This window comes from Olea europaea, chromosome 7, assembly GCF_002742605.1.
Source record: "Olea europaea var. sylvestris chromosome 7, O_europaea_v1, whole genome shotgun sequence".
Taxonomy (NCBI): Eukaryota; Viridiplantae; Streptophyta; class Magnoliopsida; order Lamiales; family Oleaceae; genus Olea; species Olea europaea.
The window spans coordinates 20,314,751-20,336,418 of NC_036243.1; the positions used below are offsets into that span (position 1 = coordinate 20,314,751).

Sequence of the window (21,668 nt, forward strand, 5' to 3'; positions counted from 1 at the left end):
AACTTATACCAAAATTCCATCTCAAATGTTCCTAATACATAGAAATAAGTACGCATTTTTTTACCAACAATAACTTTTAATTCTTATTGTAGTTATGTTGGGATTGACTTCTATATATTTAATTATTTAGATTATACTTTTTTTAAGAACTTTGACAAATTGTTCTAATAATTAAGCCTATAATCTTATAAACTGACATATTTTCATATCTTTTTAGTATAGAAGGACTTTATTTTCTGTGTTAGTGTATATATTCTACTTAAGACTTGGCCCTTGTTTGACCCACATTATTTTTTAAACATGTTTTTTCTTCTTTTCAACTACCCATGTTTCAGTAAAATAATATTACAAGCAATTTAAATTTTTTCTTATTTCTTAACGACACATTTTTCATCAATTTACTATTTCAAAATGTATTTTTAGCCCACAAAATGGGGTCAAACATGGTATTTTGTATATGCATGAATTGGTGATAGGTAATTGCAATTAATTTTTAAATGATATTTTGTTAATTAAGCTAGACATAAATAAATGTGAAAATTACACAAAACCATAGTTTAAGTATTCAAAATTCCCAAATCAGATAGGAAGTTTTATATTTCATAAATCATATTTTTTTATTAATTATTTAAATAAACTAATTACCAAAAAAATAAAAAATCTACACCCACTACCCAGCTGTCACTACCCATCCCATCCCTCTCCCTTGCTCGTCTCTCTCTCTCTATTCCTCAAATTCTCTTCTCCGATGACAACGTGGCCCTCTCGTCATAGCTATGAAGATGCCTCGTTTTGCCATTCTCCGGTCGCTGCAGCAGGAAGCTGCATTGTTGCCTTTCTCCGAGCGCTAAAATTCTTCTTCCTCAATCAACCATTGTTGCTGTTTTTGCTTCCCAAGGAATAAACCCCTGACTTGTTCCGACGAGACATTCACAATCGAAAGAAAGGAACCACTACATGAGGTGCACACACTGGGATCGCGATCTTCGTCCCCAGATTTGATAGCAGCGTCGATCCCATTCTTGTCGAAACCCTTGTCGAAAATTAATTAAATAGATGTTTAGAACGCCATATTTGAGGGTTTGTTGGTCATTCTGGCGATGGCGTTGATTTTGTTGGTGGTTTGGGCGACGATTTTGTTGGTCACAGCCACTAGTATAGGTTCTGAAATTGGGTGTGTTGATGGTGTTTTGTGTGGTGTTGTGTGGTGGTGGTGGTGGTGTTGATGTGGTGGCGATGTTGGGTGGTGTTTATGTGGTGGTAGTTTTCGGTTTGGGTGTTTGTGACGATTTTATTGGTGGATTGAAAGTTGTGGTCAATGTGGTGGTGGTGGTGCTATTTGAGGCAGCATTGAAGTAGTGGTCGTAAGTGTTCGTGGTTGTCACAGATTATTTGGTTGTGACCAGTGAATTGGTTAATATGTGACCAATAAACAATATATGACCAATAAAAAGAATAATTTGTGACCTAAAAAAATAATAATTTGTGACTGTCTAATAAATTTTGAAATATAAAATTTGTGATCTGTGACCTATGAATTTTTTATTCGTGATCGGAAAATAATATGTGATCTATAAATTTTTTGATTTGTGATCGAAAAATAAGTTGTGACCAATAATTTGATAAGTTGTGACTAAAAATTAATCTGTGACTAATTAATTTTTTTATTTGTGAACGATGAACAAACTGTAACCTACAAAATTTTTAAATTGTGATCGTAAAATAATTTGTGACATAAAATGTCTTATTTGTGACCAAAAAATAATAAGCGATTAATTAAATTGTTAATTTGTAATCAAATGTATAGATATGTGACCTAAATATATTTAATTAATAAAATAATTAATTAAATCATAAATAAATTTTAATAAAAATTTGATTTTTGAAATTTGAAACTTATTTTTTTAATCTTGATATATGTCATATTTAATCTCTTACTTATGAAATTTTCCCCTAAATAAATTCTTTAGCCCTTGTTTGAGCCTCATTTTTGTCCAAAAAATGTATTTTTGATTTTTGAATAGCATGTTGATGAGAAATGTGTAATTAAAAAATAAAAAAATTTGAATTTGCGTATAATATTATTTTATTAAAGAATGTGTGGTTAAAGTGAGGTCAAACCACAGTTGAAAAATGAATTTTGATTAAAAAAAATGGAGATCTGTTTGAGTTGGTCTATGTACACCTCCTGCACCAGATTGAAACCTACCTCGAAATGCTATGCAATTAGCCAACTAGTATTGTTCTGTCTGTGGTGTACGATAGTACTCGATATTGAGGGTCTGTTTGGTAGTGATTTTGAGAATTGATTTTTTGACCGTTGGGAGAAAAGTGGGGGCCACATGTGAGTGAACAAGTAAAAAATGAGTGAAATAACGGTCAAAAAATTAATTTTTTGGGGGTGAAAAAGCACTACCAAATGGGGCTTTAAGTAGTATTACTTTTATTCTCGTTTTCCTCATTTCCACTGATTGAGAGGAGATATAGGGAATAAAAATTATAAACAGGGGTAAATTAGGAACATAAAGTTTTTTTTTGACTTGGATGTGATATAATGCTTCTCCCACGCAGAACCACAAAGGAGTTTCAAACTTCGGAAATTAATCTGTAGGCCCAATTTGCAGTTTCGAAGTAGGAGAGAGAAAATGAAAGTAAGACGGATAATCGCCTGTGTACAGAAAATGATTGACAGGATTTTTACAGATGCTGTATTGACATCACCTGTATGGCTCATTCCTCGTTTACTTGTATTCAAATTTAATTAAAAATCTCATAATGATTAGAAATAATACACAATGATAGTTGTTTCAATGTTGGAGATTCTGGTGAAATTATTTCACATTCAACACTTCAATCATACAAAATCTTGCACCCCCACACCACACATGATATTTAGAAATACATGTATGTTTCAAATGTTAAATTAAATAAGTTTAAGATAAATTAATTGATGAATATTTCAATATGATTTTAACTCAATCCACGTGTCTAAATTAACACACAAGATTAATTGTGTGTTAGAAGCGATTATTGTAAATTAACAACGGATATGAGTTCTAATTTAGACTGATTCAATTTGCTTCGATAGATGGATTATGTCCATTGTTCGACTCAATTTGTTTATATAGATAGATCAGGTTTAATTTACTTCGAAACTACATCAAAATGAACTTGTTTAAAAAAAATACTAAAAATGAGATTTATTGTTCACCAAATCAAAAGCCTTTATTTGCTTGCAAACTCAAAATAAAAGACCTTTATTTATACTTCAGTTCACGAAGGGTGTGTTTGATTACAAATATAAGATTCACGTGGAAAAAAAATAAATTATAGGCAATTCAATTGCCTACAAGTTATTTGTATAGAAATTATCAACTAAATGTGTTTAATTGATTTTATTGTCACACTTGCCCTTTTTTTATTGATAGGTAGATGGGAGAAAGAGTAAGGAAAATGACACAAAAGTGAAAATTTAGATGATGAATTGCATACTCCCGAAATTTAGATCGAAGAATTGTTGGGGTCTTGGAATTTCATGAACGCGGGACAGGAGCATGCATTTAACCGGCGAGCTCCACTGTTATTTGACGCTATAAGACATTATAAAATATTTGTAAAATGTAATATTCATAAAAAAAATCTGGGACCCACAAAATTCTCTCTTTATTTTGTGACAGCACTTGTTCTAACAATTTTATAATACAAACAAAAGAAACAAAATAAAGAAGTGTTTTTATCAAAAGCATTTATATGTATTAAACTTTAATTTTGAATTGGCAAACTATTCCAATATTTCGCATCCTAAATTAATACTAATATTCATCAAATCAAATCCAATCGTATCCCAAACAAAATAAAAATAAAATGGCTATCATGAAAGAAAACAAAAATCTTGACCCCTCTATTTCTCTCCTTTAGTGGGGACATCAAACTAAAGTGATAAATCTATTTGAACTAAAATATGATTAAAACAACAACCTTTTGAGAGAATCTTGATGCATAAAGATTAATCAATTATGACATGAAAGAATTAAGATCTAAAGCAAAAGGTAAAAAACTACATGTGACTTTTACTTTTGTTCCTGTTTGTCCTTTGTTTATTCTATATTTATCTTTAAGGATATCAATAAGATCATGTTTCATGGTGGCCACTCCCTAAAATAACACTATAATTGCTTTTGTTTACTTCTCCCTTGTTTGATTTAGCTAAAAATCATATTTTTATTAAATTTTGATAAAAGTTGATAGAATGCGTGGTTGAAAAATTGATAAAAATTGTATATCTTATGAAACATAATTGAAAATGAATTCGATAAAAAATAAATTTTGAAAAAGAGAATCAAAGAGGGACTTCATTTAGCTAGCGGCATCATAGCCTTAGAGTATATAATAGTCGCAAAAATGTGGAGTCAAAACTTTCAAGTACCAGAGCGTCGCAGGCATGGTGCAATGGATGGATGATTCATAACAACTACTTGTATGGATAATGGCCAATGTGTTGCATTAGCAATAGTAATAGCGAATTGATTGGGTGGACATCTAACACATTAGATGACTAAAATTTTCCTTACTTGGACGAAAACTAAGAGAATAATTACCAAGAGTCCGTTTTGTACGGATTAAAATTTGATTGTAATCTAAATTAAAGTCAAATAATCTATACCAATCATATCTTTTATGGGTCATACAACTTTTCAATTATATATTTCAAAATTTTTTTTATCACAATCTATTAAAAATCTAATTTTAATATCCACCAAACACCTTCTAAGTAACTGATTAGAACAACATGTTACATCGGCTTTGCCATTAATGGTTGAAATGGATTTAGACAAAATGACTTCAGTGAAACAATAACTAATGCTAAGTGACTAGTTTGAAACAGAAAAATGTTTAGTGATCAAAATGAAAGAAAATAGTTCGTAAACAATTATTTAGAGGGTGTTTGGTAGGAATTTTTATGTGAAAATGAATTTTTGATTAGTAAATTGATAAAAAATGTGTGGTTGAAAAATAAGAAAAAGTTTTTGATTTACGTGTAATATTATTTTAATAAAGAATGTGTGATTAAAAAGAAGAGAGAAAAAAATGCATTTTGATAAAAATGAGTGCCAAACATGGCCTTAGTAATAATATGTGTCAAATGTCCGTGAATAATTTTACTGAGCCCAAATTTCTAGTTGGCCGATCCTCCGAGTTCTTAATCGGTAAATCCGAGGCCCAAATCCATTTAAAAAAAGTCTTTGTTCTTGTCTTGAAGAAAAAGATAACCAAAATCAAATCAGCAAAACCCTCTGTTCCCTCTCCTCCAGGAATTCTAAACTAGAGTGAGACGACAGTACATACAAAATCCTGTATCTACACTACATACCTTGTGCAACGACGTCGTATGCAAAATGTTCAGGAACCAGTACGACACCGATGTGACAACATGGTCGCCGGCGGGGCGTCTCTTCCAGGTGGAGTATGCTATGGAGGCGGTGAAGCAGGGCTCGGCTGCGATAGGGTTGAGATCGAAGAGCCATGTGGTGTTGGCATGCGTCAACAAGGCTAACTCTGAGCTTTCCTCTCACCAGAAGAAGATCTTCAAGGTTGACGATCATGTAGGAGTCGCCATCGCTGGCCTCACTGCCGACGGACGCGTCCTCTCCCGTTATATGCGTAATGAGTGCATCAACTATTTCTACACGTACGAGTCTCAGCTCCCAGTCGGACGCCTTGTCGTCCAGCTCGCTGACAAGGCCCAGGTTAACTGCCATTCACATTCATTCATAAAACTCCAATTCCCTTAGTTTTATTTTTATTTTTGTTGTTTTTTGTAACTAATTGTCTAATATGCATATTCTGTGCATCTATTGTGGTCTGTGGAGATAGATTTAGTTGGGTCCTGGATACCTTTGGAGTCTTTTGATTTAGATTCGGAATTGTGCGAATTTTGTTATTGGATCTTTGATCATTGAAAGTTCTGCTGATAATCAATTATTCTTTTTAACTACAACATTAATTCATTCGTTCTTCCTTTTTTATTTACATTTTCAGTTTCCTCTGTGCTCGTGGATCCTAATTATGCTATAAGTGATACATTTAGGATAGTGGTAATTGAGGATTTAGTGTTTTAGATTTGGATTGAATATGGAAATCACGTGTGAGGAAAAAAGGGAAGAAGAAATAGGGTTTGTAAAAGAGTTAAAATAGCAAGACTCTGTTGGGATGGGACGTGTGTGGAAAAAAGATTGTGTCTCTTATGCTCACAGAGTCACAAAATCCATCTAAGTGGAAAGCTGAAAGCTTTACTAGTTTGCTTCTTAGGATACATAACATCTTTTAAGAGAATGGGTGAGAAATGGAATCCAGTCTTCTTCTCCCAGATAATGCAATTTCCAACTACTAGGATCCCTGCATTCAAAGAGGGGTTAAGCTCAAAATATTTTCACCTGAGTTGCACTTTCTAAAGAAACTTTTTTGGGGCTTATGCATTGAGTCCCACCTCATGTGAAGCTTTAGTTAAATGCCTCATAGCTTACTCTTTAAATGCCATTAGTGAGATTTACGCCTTGATTCAGTGGAACTTACTCCTGTACTCAGTGAGGCTTATGCCTCAAGGCTGAGTCTCATGGAAACTAATGGGTTTGTCCATTTGTTTTGCCTTCTCTAGGCATGTTATTACTTAACTTATCCTTTTGAGCTATCTTTTTATAACTTAAAAATGTTTTTTGTTCTATTTTTTGCCTTTACATGGAAGACGGGGGAAGTCGGTTGGGGTGGATGATCAGACAACAATATTGCAAATGTAGGATGATGACAGAATGAGAAGAAGCTGTTATTGATGACGGTTTTCATAAAGATCCCACTAGTAGTGATGAATGTATAGGAGACTTATGGGTTGTTTTTTACTTTAGTTTTTTATGATTATTAATTTGAATATTTATTTTTTGGTACTTGATTTATTATATATTTGCCGTAAGATGGACTATTAAGTTTTTTAAAATGGTTTATTTTGATCTTTTTCAGTACTTTTTATGCTTTTCAATTATTATATTGATTTGTCTCAACGCTATGTCTCCAAATGCCTCGAGGCCATGCCTCTTCACAGAGGTGAAATACATAGGTATTAGAAACATTGGCTATTCCTTTTATTCAGGTTTGCCACAGAATACATGGGTATTCTATGAAGCCCTTGTTCGAAATTGATTTTTTCGTAATCTCTTTTTCCCGCAGTCATTTTCAAATATACATTTTCCTTAAAAAATAAAAAAATAAAAAAAATAAATAAATCATTTCTCCTTAACATTTCCGCACTTCTTAACCACAAATTTTCAAAAATTTCACTTTTCACAAAATCACTTCTCCAAAAATCAACTTCACAAGGGCTAAATCTAGATTCTAAACTGAAGGGAAAAGTGATTTTAAGATAAATGTTATTTAGCTTTCTGTTAATCAGTTGAATTTAAAGGAAATAAAGAGAGAAATGTAAGACTGAAACTTTGGCTATAGTGATTATGTGGCATGGGTTTGATAGATCTCTACCGTAAAAGAAAAATGGTTGTTAGTTCTTCAATAAATGCTGCTTGATTTATCAGGAGGGAGATCTTGTTTTGGTGCTACATTTTTGTTTCTGGAATGGACCATGTAGAGGTTGTCTTTGCTAAAGGCTACAAGTGGATACCGTAATCTGGCGAAAACACTGTACATAGATATTTGAATGCTTTAGATACTGATGGCATCTCAGTATGCCTTGACACTGTGTGCTCAATTTCAGTTCAGTTTTTAATTTAGATGCCTTGCTAGTTCGAACTAGTTTATGTTAGTTACAGCCAAAAAGCTGCTTGCCTCAGATTTTTTTCAATTTGTACTTAATATTATTTATATTTTAGCTCCTTATCTTATTATTGTTGTTCTTTAGCTTTTTTTTCTTATGTCCTAGAGAGTAATTTATTCGCTGAATGAAAGCTTACTTTTTGATGTGGAAAATATGATAAGAGGAGGAAAACAGGAATTTCTTTTCCAGAGAGGCGCATGATGTTGCTTATAACTCGTTAATAAGGTGTTCTTATAGGAAGGAAAATCAGCTAATGAATTTTTTCCTTGTGAACGTTTTTATTATTAGCCTTTACAGGATCGGGACTTAATCATCGTTGTTGGTGGTAATTACTGAGAAGTGCAAAGGCTTTATGGGTTTTAATCGTAGCTTATTTTTGAATGAATTTTAGGACAGAGTTTGTTGATGCAATCTGGTCTGATCACATTAACTTTACTTAATTGAATACAGTATTAAATCTTAGATAATAGGTACAATGAATTTTTTATACCATTCTGTAATGAGAATTCTGAGATTTTTGCCTAGTCACTGGCATAATCGTGGTTGTCCAGTGGGATTTTATGGTTTATATGTATGAGTTAGCATTTTTGCTATTGCCTATTTCCCAAATGTTGAATCTGCTATAGATTTGCAAGATTGTGTTAGGCCTGATGCTATGTTGCAGAGATGTGAGATTCTCATTTTATTTGGTTGCCTTGGAAAATCAATTAAGAATTTTGTCTTTGATAATACTACGAGTGTGTATGTAAGCATACATGCTTGTAAGGGAGAAGGAGAAGAGTGAAGGGAGGGAGGGATGTGCCCTTCTTAATCCAGTTAGATATTTTTCTATCTATTGTTAACTACTTCGTTTCATACTGGCCTTCTGTGTTTAGTGTATATAATCCTAGTTATCATTGTCCACTGGATCGTCTTCATATTTGTCTGTCTTTTCCTAACAGTAACATTTCATCCTGGCCTCTCGTGTATATAATCCTTGTTATTTACTTTCCACTGGATCATTTTCCTTTGCAGGTTTGCACACAGCGGTCATGGAAACGGCCTTATGGTGTTGGTCTTCTGGTTGGTGGTTTAGACGAATCTGGGGCCCATCTGTATTACAACTGTCCCAGCGGTAATTACTTTGAATATCAAGCTTTTGCAATTGGGTCTCGGTCACAGGCTGCAAAGACATATTTGGAGCGCAAGTTTGTGAGTTTCATGGCCTCATCACGAGAAAATCTGATCAAGGATGCACTTTTTGCATTGAGGGAAACCTTACAGGGAGAAAAATTGACGAGCTCTGTATGCACAATTGCTGTGGTAGGGGTGGGAGAGGCTTTCCACATATTGGATCAAGAAACTGTACAGGCACTGATCAATGAATTCGAGATAGTAGGTGAGGAGGCTGCTGCACCTGATCAAGCTGGTGTTGATGAGCCTTCTGCTGCTGACGATCAGGCGGCCCCTGTTGATCAAAGTGCGGCACCGATGGATATGTGATGATCATTGTGCAAGAAATAGTTTCATTTTAAGAACTTTCCGTCCCCTAAACAAAAAGTGCTGGTACATCTGGACCATTGAGATTTAGTTGGCACCGAAGGAATATCATATGTTCTGGTTGGATATTTATTTTGTTATGCTGTGAAACAATTTGAGTTCCCAATCGAATTTATCTTTTAAATACATTGACTGAATTTTATATTTAATCAAAGTTGGTCACAAATTGTCGCAGATAAGTAGGAGGTACTATTAGAGACAATGTTTGAATTACAAGACTTCCATATATAGTAAATTCAAAATCAGACTTCCGGTCTTCCGGTTTTCGTACATCATCTGTAGAGGTTAAATGACAGCAATAAACCAGCGCTCGGAAATGCAAATGCAGTTGCCTTCGGCTCAAACTGGAAGAATAAAAATAACTTGCTAAGGAAAACCCATATCAAAATCCTTTAATTAGTAAGACAACTTTCCAGGCCCGGGAATGGGGAGCTCCTGGATCTGCATTTGTTTGTACATCCACTGCCAGTTCTCTGGAGTTATCTCGCCCCCAAGAGAACGAATAACCGACCCACCACTGCAAGAGCCGACCCTGCAGCACTCCTCCAGTGAAAGTCCCTTCACCAATCCATACAAAAAGCCGCTAGCAAAGAGGTCACCTGCACCGGTGGCATCAACTGCCTTCGCCTCTTTGATTGCCGGAACACAGACAACCTAAAACAATAACATATTGTAGGCACGATATAAATCATATGTGCCACAAAGAATAACAAACACTATCGACATTTGTAAACAGCTAATGAACATGACACCAACCAGTCATTGCATTAGGCCATTAGCCACTTTGTGCACAATAGTGGATACAATTAGACACTGTAGTAAATAAGCTTGTAGCTTATTTTTCTTCCTCCATTTTGTCCAATACTATCTTAGCCACTCTTCCAAACATGGATATATTACCGATTATCGTGGGTTTAAGTCCACGTGCAGCAACTTCGTGTTTGTGATGAAAAATGCTCATGTCAATATCTAGTTTTCCCCTTTATTACCGTTTCTTGGAAAAAAAATATTACTGGGTTATGGAACCATCACTGCATAGCGACTTGTACTAGCCATTTCCACAGTTAACAGAAAACAGTGAACAGTATCATTAACACTAATGTTGCGTCTTTTATTGTATCTTCTTTTTTTGCTTATCAGTAACTCGGGGTATGTCAGAAATCAATATGATAAAAGAGATCATATATCTCATCCGACAGACCTCTTTTCCATATTTAGCAATGCATCCGTTCGGACCCAATGTTACCACAGCCCATTGGCAGCGTTTGGCCAGAAAATCAAGTGCTGCCTCAGGACCTTGTTCAATTTCACCCCTGCAAATTAATCAAAGATATCAGCACTTTAAAAACCTGCACAAAATATAATCATCATGTGAACTCTTTAATTTCTTTTTAAAAACGTTGAATAAAAGGAAAATTTATTGGGAACTACCTCAGCAGTTCTGCAGCCTCATCCTCGTTGGCAAAGCAAAGATCTATATTCCCTGACTCTAGTAACTGTAGAAGTGGCAGCCTAAACTTCCGAACCATCTGTAAAAGAAAGATTATCTTGAGCACTTGTAGAGCAACAATTCTGTGTTTTGTTTGGCAAGAATTCTCCACGTATCAGAATATTATGAAATTACGTAATTTCAAGATCATCTGTCGTGATACTATCTTCAATTTTCCAAAAAGTGAAGAAAGCAACAGGTATTACCTCAAAGCTGGCAAGATCTAGTGAAACAGAAAGGCCCTCTTGCTTGGCAATTTTAATAGCCGTGTGAATTACGTCCAAGTTTACAATTGCATATCTTAGTACTAGCCACTATAACACAAAAGGCAAATGAGTGGTGTTAATAATTTACAAAGCAAATACAATGTTAATTGAGACGATATTTAGTTCAAACATTTGAAAAGTACTAGACAACTTAGATCAGCAAGTAATGAAAACATTCATCCTTTCACTGCCACATGCTAGATATGGCTCACCTTAGATCCTTTGAAATCCTCTCTTTTAAATTCATCGGCCTGTAAAAGGATAGGAATAAGAAACATGTACAAGTCCATAACAGCACGGTGAAGATATCCTTGAAAATAAGAAGTTATTTTATACTAGTAGACTGGAATTATGCGGCATTCACCTCAACTTTCGTGGCACCAGAGAGACATGGCCGCATTGTGCGATTACCCAATTCATCAACTAAGCAAATGCACTGTCCATGCAATCAACATATCAGGTTTCTGGATATGAAAGTTTCTATTTAATAATTTTTAAAAGAAGCCTGCAAATTTAGAAGCAGTGCAATGCTCACTTGTGCAGTGGGACCGATCTTCAACCTTAATCTCGCTATATCGACATTGTAAAGGTTCATGTTATCTATGAACAAGCGCCCTTGTTCATCGTCCCCACAGGCCCCAATTATACCACAGGTGACACCAAAGCCAGCAGCCAGGCCTCTTATAGTATTAGCGACACTTCCCCCTGCAATGGTCTTCAAAGGAGATGCAGTTTCGGGTGAAGCAACAATATGTGCATTAACCTCATCCAAGATGCACTTCAGATCTTCCGCTGCAACCTGAGGAAAACCAAAAGTACAATCTTATATGAAAACAATTATTGGGGAACAATAAAAAAATCATTTACCAGATCAACGGTCTTCAAGTTAAACAAAGAAATTCTGGTTGAAGAAGCATTTTCACAAACATCATCCATCACTGTTAATCTCTCTAAATATTTATAAAATAGAATTGGACAGCCTATCTAAATTACAAAACCTCCACCCAGAAGACATAGGTCGGGATTCAGAGACATGAAATCGAAAACCTGAATGCAGTTAACAAGAATTAATTAATTTGAAGAAAAAGGAAGAATAAGTCATAAACTACTTTTGAACTGCGCATACAGCTTATCAATGATGATGATCACCCAGATCCCAGTATTTAAAAAAGTTTCAAGATCGCAATTTTCTCTTTTCACCTTAATGTGCTCAAAACATCCCATCAGAACAGAACATGAAACGTCAGAGTGGATCTTGTACACAGAACACAATTTCTAAAATCACACAAACTCACAACAATGATAAAGATTCAAACTTCTCTTAATTTGAGCATAAAATCCAACAAAAGACTAAAATAATCTAACAATGGGCATTAATCAATTTCAATAATTAGCATCATACACAACGCACAGAAGGGTGGGAGACGGATGAGAAAATACAGGAAAAGAACCGCCAGGCTCGCCGGGAATTCGGGAGAGGAGGGAACGATCAACTCTTGCCGCATGGTCCACAAGGGCCGAGGGTTGGAGTCCCAGAATCAATGGTGCAGCTGCACCGGTAATACTGTTATTTTGATTCTTGTTTTGGGGCTTAAATTCAATTCCCATTTAATTTTTTATTGGGTTTTAGGAATGGAAGAATTGTAGAGCTCAAACTCGTTTGCTTACTGTTTTTCCTTCCCCACCTCTGTATCTTGTACTCCCTATTTATAAGCTTTCATTTCCTATTAGGATTTTTTAATTAATTTTTTCTTATTTGTTAAAATATCAATCTAAAAGCATTTTAAAAATCATCGTGAAATTGTTCAAACATTTTACATTTTACATCGTGTGATTTTCTTTAATTATGCCCATTTAAAGAAAAATTAGTCCAAAAAGAGGACAACTTGCTGTTCTTAGTGGATTACGTACCAAAAGCATCTCCTTTTATTTGAAGTGATCAAATGACAAAGCTAGAAAAAGTATAAATTTTTGCTTTTTTATGTATGAACGGTTTGAATTTTCACATACGATGGTTCTACAAGCATCTAAGTAAAAATACACTTTAATAATTTCAAGCTTATAAGCTTCAATGCCATTATTTAAATGGTATACATTTGAAAATATTTAATAATTTGAACTTTTAAATTAAATGATTCAATATATTATCAGAATAGGAAAAGACCTCGATTTCCAGTCATGTCCCTGTCTCTTTAAATAAATTGTCCATATGTTAAGTATGTTGATAATTTCACTCGATCTTGCTAAGAGAGGGAAATGCCTTAAATACAACGTGTGACAAGTTCATGTATCCTGACCATGCATTTATCCAACCCTCATCACAACCCCCCCCCTACTCCTAACCCCAACAAGAACTTAATGAGTTGTTCCATCTATTATTATTGCGTAACAAATATATTCTAATTGGGTAATGCATATCATTCATGGCATAATTTTCATATTTCAAGATTTATTTATTGAAATAATTTGTTCTGATAAATTAGATTGTATGTTGTGACTTGATTGGATAGAACATGATATAAATAAATATTTTGCATATCCTTCTTTATTGTTTAATCTTATCATGTATCTTCACATGAGATGTTAGGTGATATGAAATTCTAAGATTTTGTATCATACATCTTATCATTAAATGTACTAAATGATCATTATTAAAATGTAAGATCGATAATATTAAATAGTCGATATTCATTTTTATAGGAATTGACATTCAATACAATATATATTCATTCAGTTGAAATGAAATCAAACCTAATGAGAATAAAAAAAACTTTAAGCATTGTGAAAATTGCAACCTTGCATTTCGAGACCTTTTATGAATTTCCTTTCATTTTTTTTTTTTTTATCCTTTTTGAGAGAGTAGCGTGTAGGATTATTTATTTCTCTATGAACGTTATGTAGAGTAAATGATGATAGATCCATCTTTGATTACATTTAAAGAGGCAAGACAATATAATTTGGAAAGGCATGGCTAGTCAAATAAAAAGAAGTCGAATACTATTGTTCGCTACAATCTAAATAACATAGCAAACACCTCATACGAAAACTAACGTGGCAAAAGGTTACAATATTGACTAGATACTATATTAATTGTTCATAGAAAGATTAAATGGGAAGATTAAGTCATTAAGCTTGCTTGTTCTTCATTTCTTGATAAAGAAACTGCTAAGTAATTTTCGAAGGTAATAAATTGACTTAAATATATAAATATATATATATATATATAGGTAAGTCATGAGTATTTGCAGTATTATTATCTTATTTGATGTGGGCATCCTCCCATTACGGATTCCTGCAATTTGATCAAAGCAGTTGTTATGGCCCCGTTTGGAAGTAAATTTTCACTCCAAAAAATTGATTTTTTGATCGTTATTTCATTATTCCAACCGTAATTTTTTATTTTTTCTCTCACAGATGGCCCTCACTTTTCTCTTAACGATCAAAAAATCAATTCTCAAAATTACTACCGAATGGGCCCTATATATTCAAATAGGTTAACTTGGTGGTCCTAACCTACCATAGCCAAGTTGAAGAATTTTCCTTTATATTATAGTGCAAGAAAGATGAGGGTATTGATGCATATTCTTAAAATACCATTTGAATGGTCTACAAGCTTTATTGTTGAGAGCGATAATAATAAGAAAAAGTGCATATTCATATAAAACGACCAATCATCGATGTGAGACGTATGTCTATTTGGCGTTACAAGTCTTCCTCCTCATGAGTGGTCAAGAGTTGCTGAAGAAAGGAATTAATATCCGTAGATGCCATTCGAACTGAACCTGTAGAGTGAGAGCCCATGGGTCAAAAGGCGGTGGGGAAGGAGGGGCCCTACGTGAAGAACACAAGTTTTCTTCGCCCTCTCTCGTACACTCAATACATATATTATGACGATATGATACCAGTATGAATGTTCAATATATCCTACAATAGTATCTCTATTCAAGAGAAAAAAGTGTACTGTATAATTAGACCCTAAGGTTGACTACGAATTTTGGACAATATTGTACCATACTATAAGATTAGATCAACGTTTTCCACACAAAGAAAAAGATGCATGGTTCTTGCCCAGAGACAGAGATGACTTCACTAATTATCTCACTGCGAACATGTAATCTAGTCAGCCTCTGAAGAAGAACAGACATTGAGAAATATCATGCCAAAATCTACTTTGTTTCGATGATGAATAAAGCGAAGACACTCAGAATTCTCATGTACTATGCACGCCTTTCAACAGTCACACATGTTACTTTTCACTTGGAAATAATTTGTTTTCATAGACGAAGTCATGAGTTTTCTTCTTAGGGTTAGAAGGCTCGTCTATGTTGATTTATTATTATGTATATTTTTCCAATCTCGTTTACTTTAACGTGTCAAACATGTTTGTGTAATCTATTTCTCGAGTGAAAAATCCCCTTTCTCCATCATAATATCACAATGACTTTGCAAAATCTCCGTCAATTCTTCTTGTCAATGCAAACTCTTAAGATTTATTATTTAATTTCAATTGAATAAGACCTTAAATCTTTTTGTATTTGGTGGTGAGCTGTTGTCAAATTTTGAAATGTACTAAAATTGTTTGTAAAGTTCCTAGAAGATACATCGACAACTAGTCGAATACTCGATTGTCTGTAGCATTGTTCATATTGGATAAAGGAACAAAGCAATATTAAGGATATATTTTTCAATTTTGATCCTAAATAAAACAATTTCATATCTAAAAGGTAAAATAAAACAAATGGGAACATGACATGAATTGGGTTAGGAGCGTGCAGGTAAAGGGAATCCGCCGTATACATGTTACTCCAGTTGTCTGTGGACCAAGAAAATAAGCAAAAAAAAAAAAAATATTAAGTCAATTTCATCACTTAACAAGAGTTTTAAAATTATTTCCAGGATCAAGTTAGGGAAGCATAACAATTGATATAGGAAATGACTGAACACACACCTCGTGGATTGGGCAATATTTAATTCACGTGGGGTCACCCGCATGTCAAACATTATTGGGCAAAATGACATTTTCCTTATTTTCAGTTGATCAGTTCAAAAGTTAATTCTAAAGGTTAAGATTTGAATTCAATTCATCTACAAAAGGTTATATAAACTTCTAATAATCCTAAAAATTCTTGATTGGGAAAATACATTGCTGGTCGAACCCTATTTTGGATTTTTGACCATATTCTCCATAAGGCCCTCCTCGACATGTACAATTTCAAGTTAATTTCTCAATACTTTGTAATCATTCCCCAAATACTCTTGCCTTTGCAATTGATGAAATTGTGTCTAATTTCAAAAAATACTAACTTGACTATCAAAATTTAATGGACTTCACATTCAATACTAATCAAGCAGCCGAGTTGTGCAACCAACTTAGTATATTATTATGGTTAAATTATACATTTCATTCTCTACTCTTTATCCCTCGTTACATTTCTTAATACTAACATTTTTCATATGCGTCTCATTTTTAACTTCAATTTTTCGTTAGTTAACGTTATTCATACATACTGTATACTTGTTTGAACCTATTTAGGGAGTGATTTCCATGTCATAAGGTTTTATATATTGTGGTTTTCCGTGTCATAAACACTCTTTTGAGTCACCATCAACAAGGTCTAGTTTCAACAATCTACAACTTCAATCAGAAGCTCACGTTGGAGCCAGCCTGCTGCCTTTTGTCCCTGTCAAATGTGTTCCTTTTGGTATCGAAGTGCCTCGTCTTTGCTAAATTCACTGTCTAGACGCAAATTGGCTGAGACTTTTAGGATTATTTGTTCTTCGTCTAGACAGCTAGAATCCATATACTTCAAGCTACGATTAGATTAAAGAACGCTATATTCTTTAACAACTGGCCATTTATACGAACAATTGTTGGCCCATTGAATCTTGTTCTTCACCATAGTAAAGAATCCAAGAAATACAGACAGACACATGAGGAGATTCCATTAATTCAGAAGTGGCGTATGATTGGTGGACAATCATTGTTGCTTTTTAAATCAGAAAGCAGCTGAATTCACGGGGCGGGATTGGCTCATCTTTTGGCTCTTGATCCATCAACCAGCCACTCCTGTCTAATCTTTCAGAGATTCCCAACAACTATAATGTAGTGGATTAATCATTAAGGTAAAAATATTGTATCATGTCTAGATTTAGCTTAATGATTTCTGCCTATGGAATAGACACTAGGAATTACAATTAACTAGGACATAGCATTCACAATTAACTAGGCTCCACAAATATTCTTTAGTCACCTAAATACAATAAAATTTGTGCTATTGACAATAAATTTTGTTACAATGTAATCATTTGGTAATGGTGCAGCGTCAGTCCTCTAGACAATAGCAATGCTATTCAACGCCACTAATATCAAATACCAATTTGGATGATAACTGCATAACATTAAAGGTCTGTTTGATTGCGAAGATTGAATTTAGGTGAGAAGAAAATGAATTCTAGGAAATTGAATTACCCAGGAATTGTTTTCCTGGGAATTCTAAATTATTGTGTTTGATTGGTATAATTCTTCACGTGAAAAATATTGAAGTAAAAGTGTTTTTTGGTATTCGTTTGATTTTGTTTTACATGAAAGTTGTCAATTTAAGGGATATCCACTTCTATCATTGCTCCTATAATTTGTTTCCGTTGCCAACCAAAAAAAAAAAAAAGGAAAAAAAAACGACAAAAAAATCATCTATATTTTGGTATTCGTTTGACTTTGTTTTACATGAAAATTGTCAATTTCAAGGATATCCTCATTTACAATTGTTCCTAAAATTTGTTCTCATTGCCAACAATTAAAAAAAAAATAAAAAGAAAAAAAAGGTGGAAAACCAAAAACCACCTACCCCATAGGAAAATAAAAGGTAGAAAATCACGCTTTAAGGTGTTGTACCTAGAAATTCATGGAAAATCAATTCCCTGAAAAATTTTGTCAATCAAACGGGCCAAAAGTGAAAGTTGGAATTCGAATTCCAAGTTCCTTGAAAAATTTCATGCAATCAAACGGGGCCTAAATGATAAACTCTCCGATAAAACCTACCCAGAATGGATAATTTTGGAAGATATGCTTGGGTAAAAAGATTGAGCCATGGAACACCATGTATAAGAGCTGAAATAGGATAGTCCTAACTAGGAAGTAGTTGATTCACCTTAGAAAAGAAGAAGGCAGCTCATTTCGAACCCCAACGGATGCCCCAGAAGCCGAACTATTGGAGACCGCCGGGGGGGGGGGGGGGGGGGGGGGGGTTTTTTTTTTTCGGGGGGGGGGGGGTGGAGGAGGGGCTTTTATTCTCTTTTTGTTTGCTCTTCAAAAAATAAAGAATAATGCAATTTGTAGCCGCTCACTACGGCAGTCGTCCTACATGACATACACATGACAGGTGGTTATTTGATGTATTAATGAGTAAAAAAACTACCATATTAATGCATCAAATAATCACCTGCCATGTGTATGGGTAACTAATGCAGTGAACGACTACGAATAACATTACTTAAAAATAAAAGATTTCTAACCATCTTGTTATCTAAAACCATTAATTTCCACATTACTTCCCTATGTCAACTGAAACCAACTCCAATTGACTCTTTGACAAAAAATTAAATGCACCTACTCAGGAAAGTCCCAATCAAAACCAGTTTTTTGAAGAAGCTTGCAGCATTACCATCTACCAACTTTGCAATACTAGATCAAATTGTCAACATATTCCGAACCCTCACACACCACAAACCATTAAGAAAAAGAAAGGAATAAAGATATCTTCTTAGGACCACATCAAAAATATTAATCTTTATTTAGCCCAAAAAAAAGAAAAGAAAAACCCAATTTAGTGAAGTATGCAAGATTTTTAAATGTAAGTGAAATAAGGATTTGCAAATCAATTAAAACATGGAAATGTGGCTAGAAAGTTACAAGAGAACATATCACTGAAAACGCCCACAATATTTTTGGTAAAACAAATAAATTTACTTTAGCAAGTAAATTACTAAATTTTTTGAAGCACAAGTTGAATTAATAAACCATATACATTTTTGGGTAAATCTTTTTTTCCTTTTTGTTTTAAATTGGGAGAATGGTTCGAATGGAATTTTATCGATTTTTAACAATCGAAACCTAAAAATATCATTTCCAAACTTTGGTTCAATTTTGAAATGGTCAAAACCTAAACCATGTGAACCCAAACCAATGGTTTGAAAATTACGATTTCAGTTTGATTTGGCGGATTGACTTTTTTGTGCTCATCCCCTACTTATCGGATATGGAATAAATTTGATTCTATTTGTTCTTATGAACAGAATTGTGTCATGGAACAAATAATAACCCTTGTTTAGTGAATATTTTAGAATTGGGAAGGTCCACAGGATAGTCAGAGTACAACTTTATTGATTAATGGTTTCATATATATTCGATGCGAAATACACCCTTAACATGCACCACAAGACATTAGAGAAAACCAATCTTGAAAATCGTGTGTTAATTTGAGTCTTAGATTAAATTGCTTTTAATTCCACATGAAGACTTAGGACGATCAACCTTGTTAAAAAGAGTAGCCCCTAATAGGCTCTAGCTCGTGACAACACCAAGAAAAGAGTCTTAGGCTTGACATTTTTGATAGAAAAATTCTTCTACTACCACCATAGCTATGGTGTACTCCAGCGACGATTCACCTACATATGGATGGTGTACGTCACTAGGACTCCTAGTTCTGTTAGGAAAAGGTCTGATTAAATCACGTCTAGTCCATCTTGGACCCGTCAACATGCATCCTAGTCCAAACTAAGAAGAGCCTATGAAGTTCTATATATATTCCCCATCCTTTCCTAAAGTGTGCTTTCAATACAGTTCGCAGTGTTAAGCATGAGAGGGACAACGAGACCATCATTCAATGCCTTTGTTTGAAGTATTTGGAAGCTCTTCATCCTCCTCTAGTTCGTGTAGTGCATTAACTTTTGTGTTTTTTGGTAGAATTAGTCAATACACAAGTATCTATATATTAATAGAAAAGCAACTTATCTAACATATGATTATTTTGGTTATAATTATGAAATATCTGACAATTTGGTTTCAAGTCGTCACTCCAATATTTGAGATTTATCGAGAATTAGAGAATTGCCAAGTTAAGAAACGAAAGATTCCAAAATCTTGGTAATTTTAGCCACTTGAATTTTAATTTAAAATTAGCTCATTCTAACATAATTGTTTCCTTACTTGTTACCCTTAACCTTCTAAATAGTGAAATTGAGAGAACTTCTCATACAAGAAAATAGGAGCTACCCACAAATGTTGAAGCACAACAAAGTTTAAACTAAAATAGCTAAATAAAATCTAGGAAAGACATTTTAAAGATTACCTTAGTTTATTAGCCTATATAAGCGTTTGATGCATTCGGTAGCACGAGTAGTTAATATGAGTTTTGAATTAAAACATGGGTTTCGCTACACGTACAGAAGCGCGTCTTACAGAGGCCATACAGAATGGGCGTAGAAAAAAGGAAGAGAAAAAAGGCTAAAAAAAAAAAAGGGGTTTCGCTATACGTACAGAAGCGCGTCTTACAGAGGCCATACAGAATGGGCGTAGAAAAACGGAAGAGAAAAAAGGCTAAAAAAAAAAAAGGGGTTTCGCTATACGTACAGAAGCGCGTCTTACAGAGGCCATACAGAATGGGCGTAGAAAAACGGAAGAGAAAAAAGGCTAAAAAAAAAAAAGGGGTTTCGCTATACGTACAGAAGCGCGTCTTACAGAGGCCATACAGAATGGGCGTAGAAAAACGGAAGAGAAAAAAGGCTAAAAAAAAAACGTTCCTCAGCCCTCATTTTTCTCCTTCCCGTCTCCGTTCAAAATTGGGAACCCTAGGAACGACACACTTCGTCTCCTCCGGTACCGAGTTGCGGTCAACCTTAGTCCGGTGGCATTAAAAGTGTGTACATCTCACGCCAAACCCACACTGAAATCGCCTCCTTCATCTTCACTAGAGTCGCAGACAACACACTCTACCTTACCGCCATCATATACGCCGCACTCTTCTCCATCTTCGATCGGCGAGTCAGTCCACAAGAGCCAGGTATGTTCACCTCCATCTTCTTCTTCTAAAGTTATCAAATACATAAGTTTGGGGTTCTTCTGGAACGACATAATTTACCCCAAATTTGTGAAAAATAGTAGTTTCTTTCTTCTTTCCAAGCTGTGAGTGATATAAGTTCTGGAAACAATAAACTAAGTTTCCTCACCTCTGTAGAACTGCTGATGACATTGGTGTTTGATTCGCATTCAGGATGAGACAGAAGAATGTTGGTGTTTGTCATGCTTGTAGAAGTATAGAGCACTTCTTCAATGATTGTCCAGTGAAACGAGGATGTCCATGGTGTCCATGGGGATGGGAGAAATGCTTTGAAGTTGAAAGAAAGACAGACACAACCAAGGGCGATTATTTAGAACGTGCAGTAATAATTGTAGCTATTTCTTGTGGGTGGAGAATGAAGAATCACGTGGTGAATCGAGTTCAACGAATGAAGTGGTGAATCCTGTAGCCATAGATAAAGTTGATGAAGAGTTGCCAAT

General features: G+C 34.4%; 2 protein-coding genes across 2 annotated transcripts; one reads left to right on the top strand and one right to left on the bottom strand.

Annotated features, from left to right (window-relative positions):
* Positions 1-5,261: 5,261 nt before the first annotated feature.
* Positions 5,262-9,504, top strand: LOC111397359 (proteasome subunit alpha type-1-A-like). The gene is made up of 2 exons (XM_023024251.1): positions 5,262-5,747; positions 8,834-9,504. Exons 1-2 carry the CDS (start codon positions 5,397-5,399, stop codon positions 9,299-9,301), a joined length of 819 nt encoding a protein of 272 aa, XP_022880019.1. The 5' UTR covers positions 5,262-5,396; the 3' UTR covers positions 9,302-9,504.
* Positions 9,505-9,506: 2 nt separating this feature from the next.
* LOC111397357 (uncharacterized sugar kinase slr0537-like) lies at positions 9,507-12,833 on the bottom strand. Its single transcript, XM_023024250.1, has 8 exons — positions 12,554-12,833; positions 11,649-11,912; positions 11,478-11,549; positions 11,326-11,364; positions 11,054-11,161; positions 10,790-10,887; positions 10,560-10,671; positions 9,507-10,012 (listed from the first exon to the last, which is right to left on the bottom strand). Exons 1-8 carry the CDS (start codon positions 12,719-12,721, stop codon positions 9,755-9,757), a joined length of 1,119 nt encoding a protein of 372 aa, XP_022880018.1. The 5' UTR covers positions 12,722-12,833; the 3' UTR covers positions 9,507-9,754.
* Positions 12,834-21,668: the final 8,835 nt, after the last annotated feature.

Bases quoted from the DNA above. Each gene is read 5' to 3' on its own strand.
- LOC111397359 (XM_023024251.1), top strand. From the start codon at position 5,397: ATGTTCAGGAACCAGTACGACACCGATGTGACAACATGGTCGCCGGCG. The intron at 5,748-8,833 runs GTTAACTGCCAT...TTTCCTTTGCAG, and splicing joins AGCTCGCTGACAAGGCCCAG to GTTTGCACACAGCGGTCATG.
- LOC111397357 (XM_023024250.1), bottom strand. From the start codon at position 12,721: ATGGGAATTGAATTTAAGCCCCAAAACAAGAATCAAAATAACAGTATT. The intron at 11,913-12,553 runs GTATTTTCTCAT...GGTTTTCCTCAG, and splicing joins AGCCTGGCGGTTCTTTTCCT to GTTGCAGCGGAAGATCTGAA. The intron at 10,888-11,053 runs GTAATACCTGTT...TTTCTTTTACAG, and splicing joins TAGATCTTGCCAGCTTTGAG to ATGGTTCGGAAGTTTAGGCT.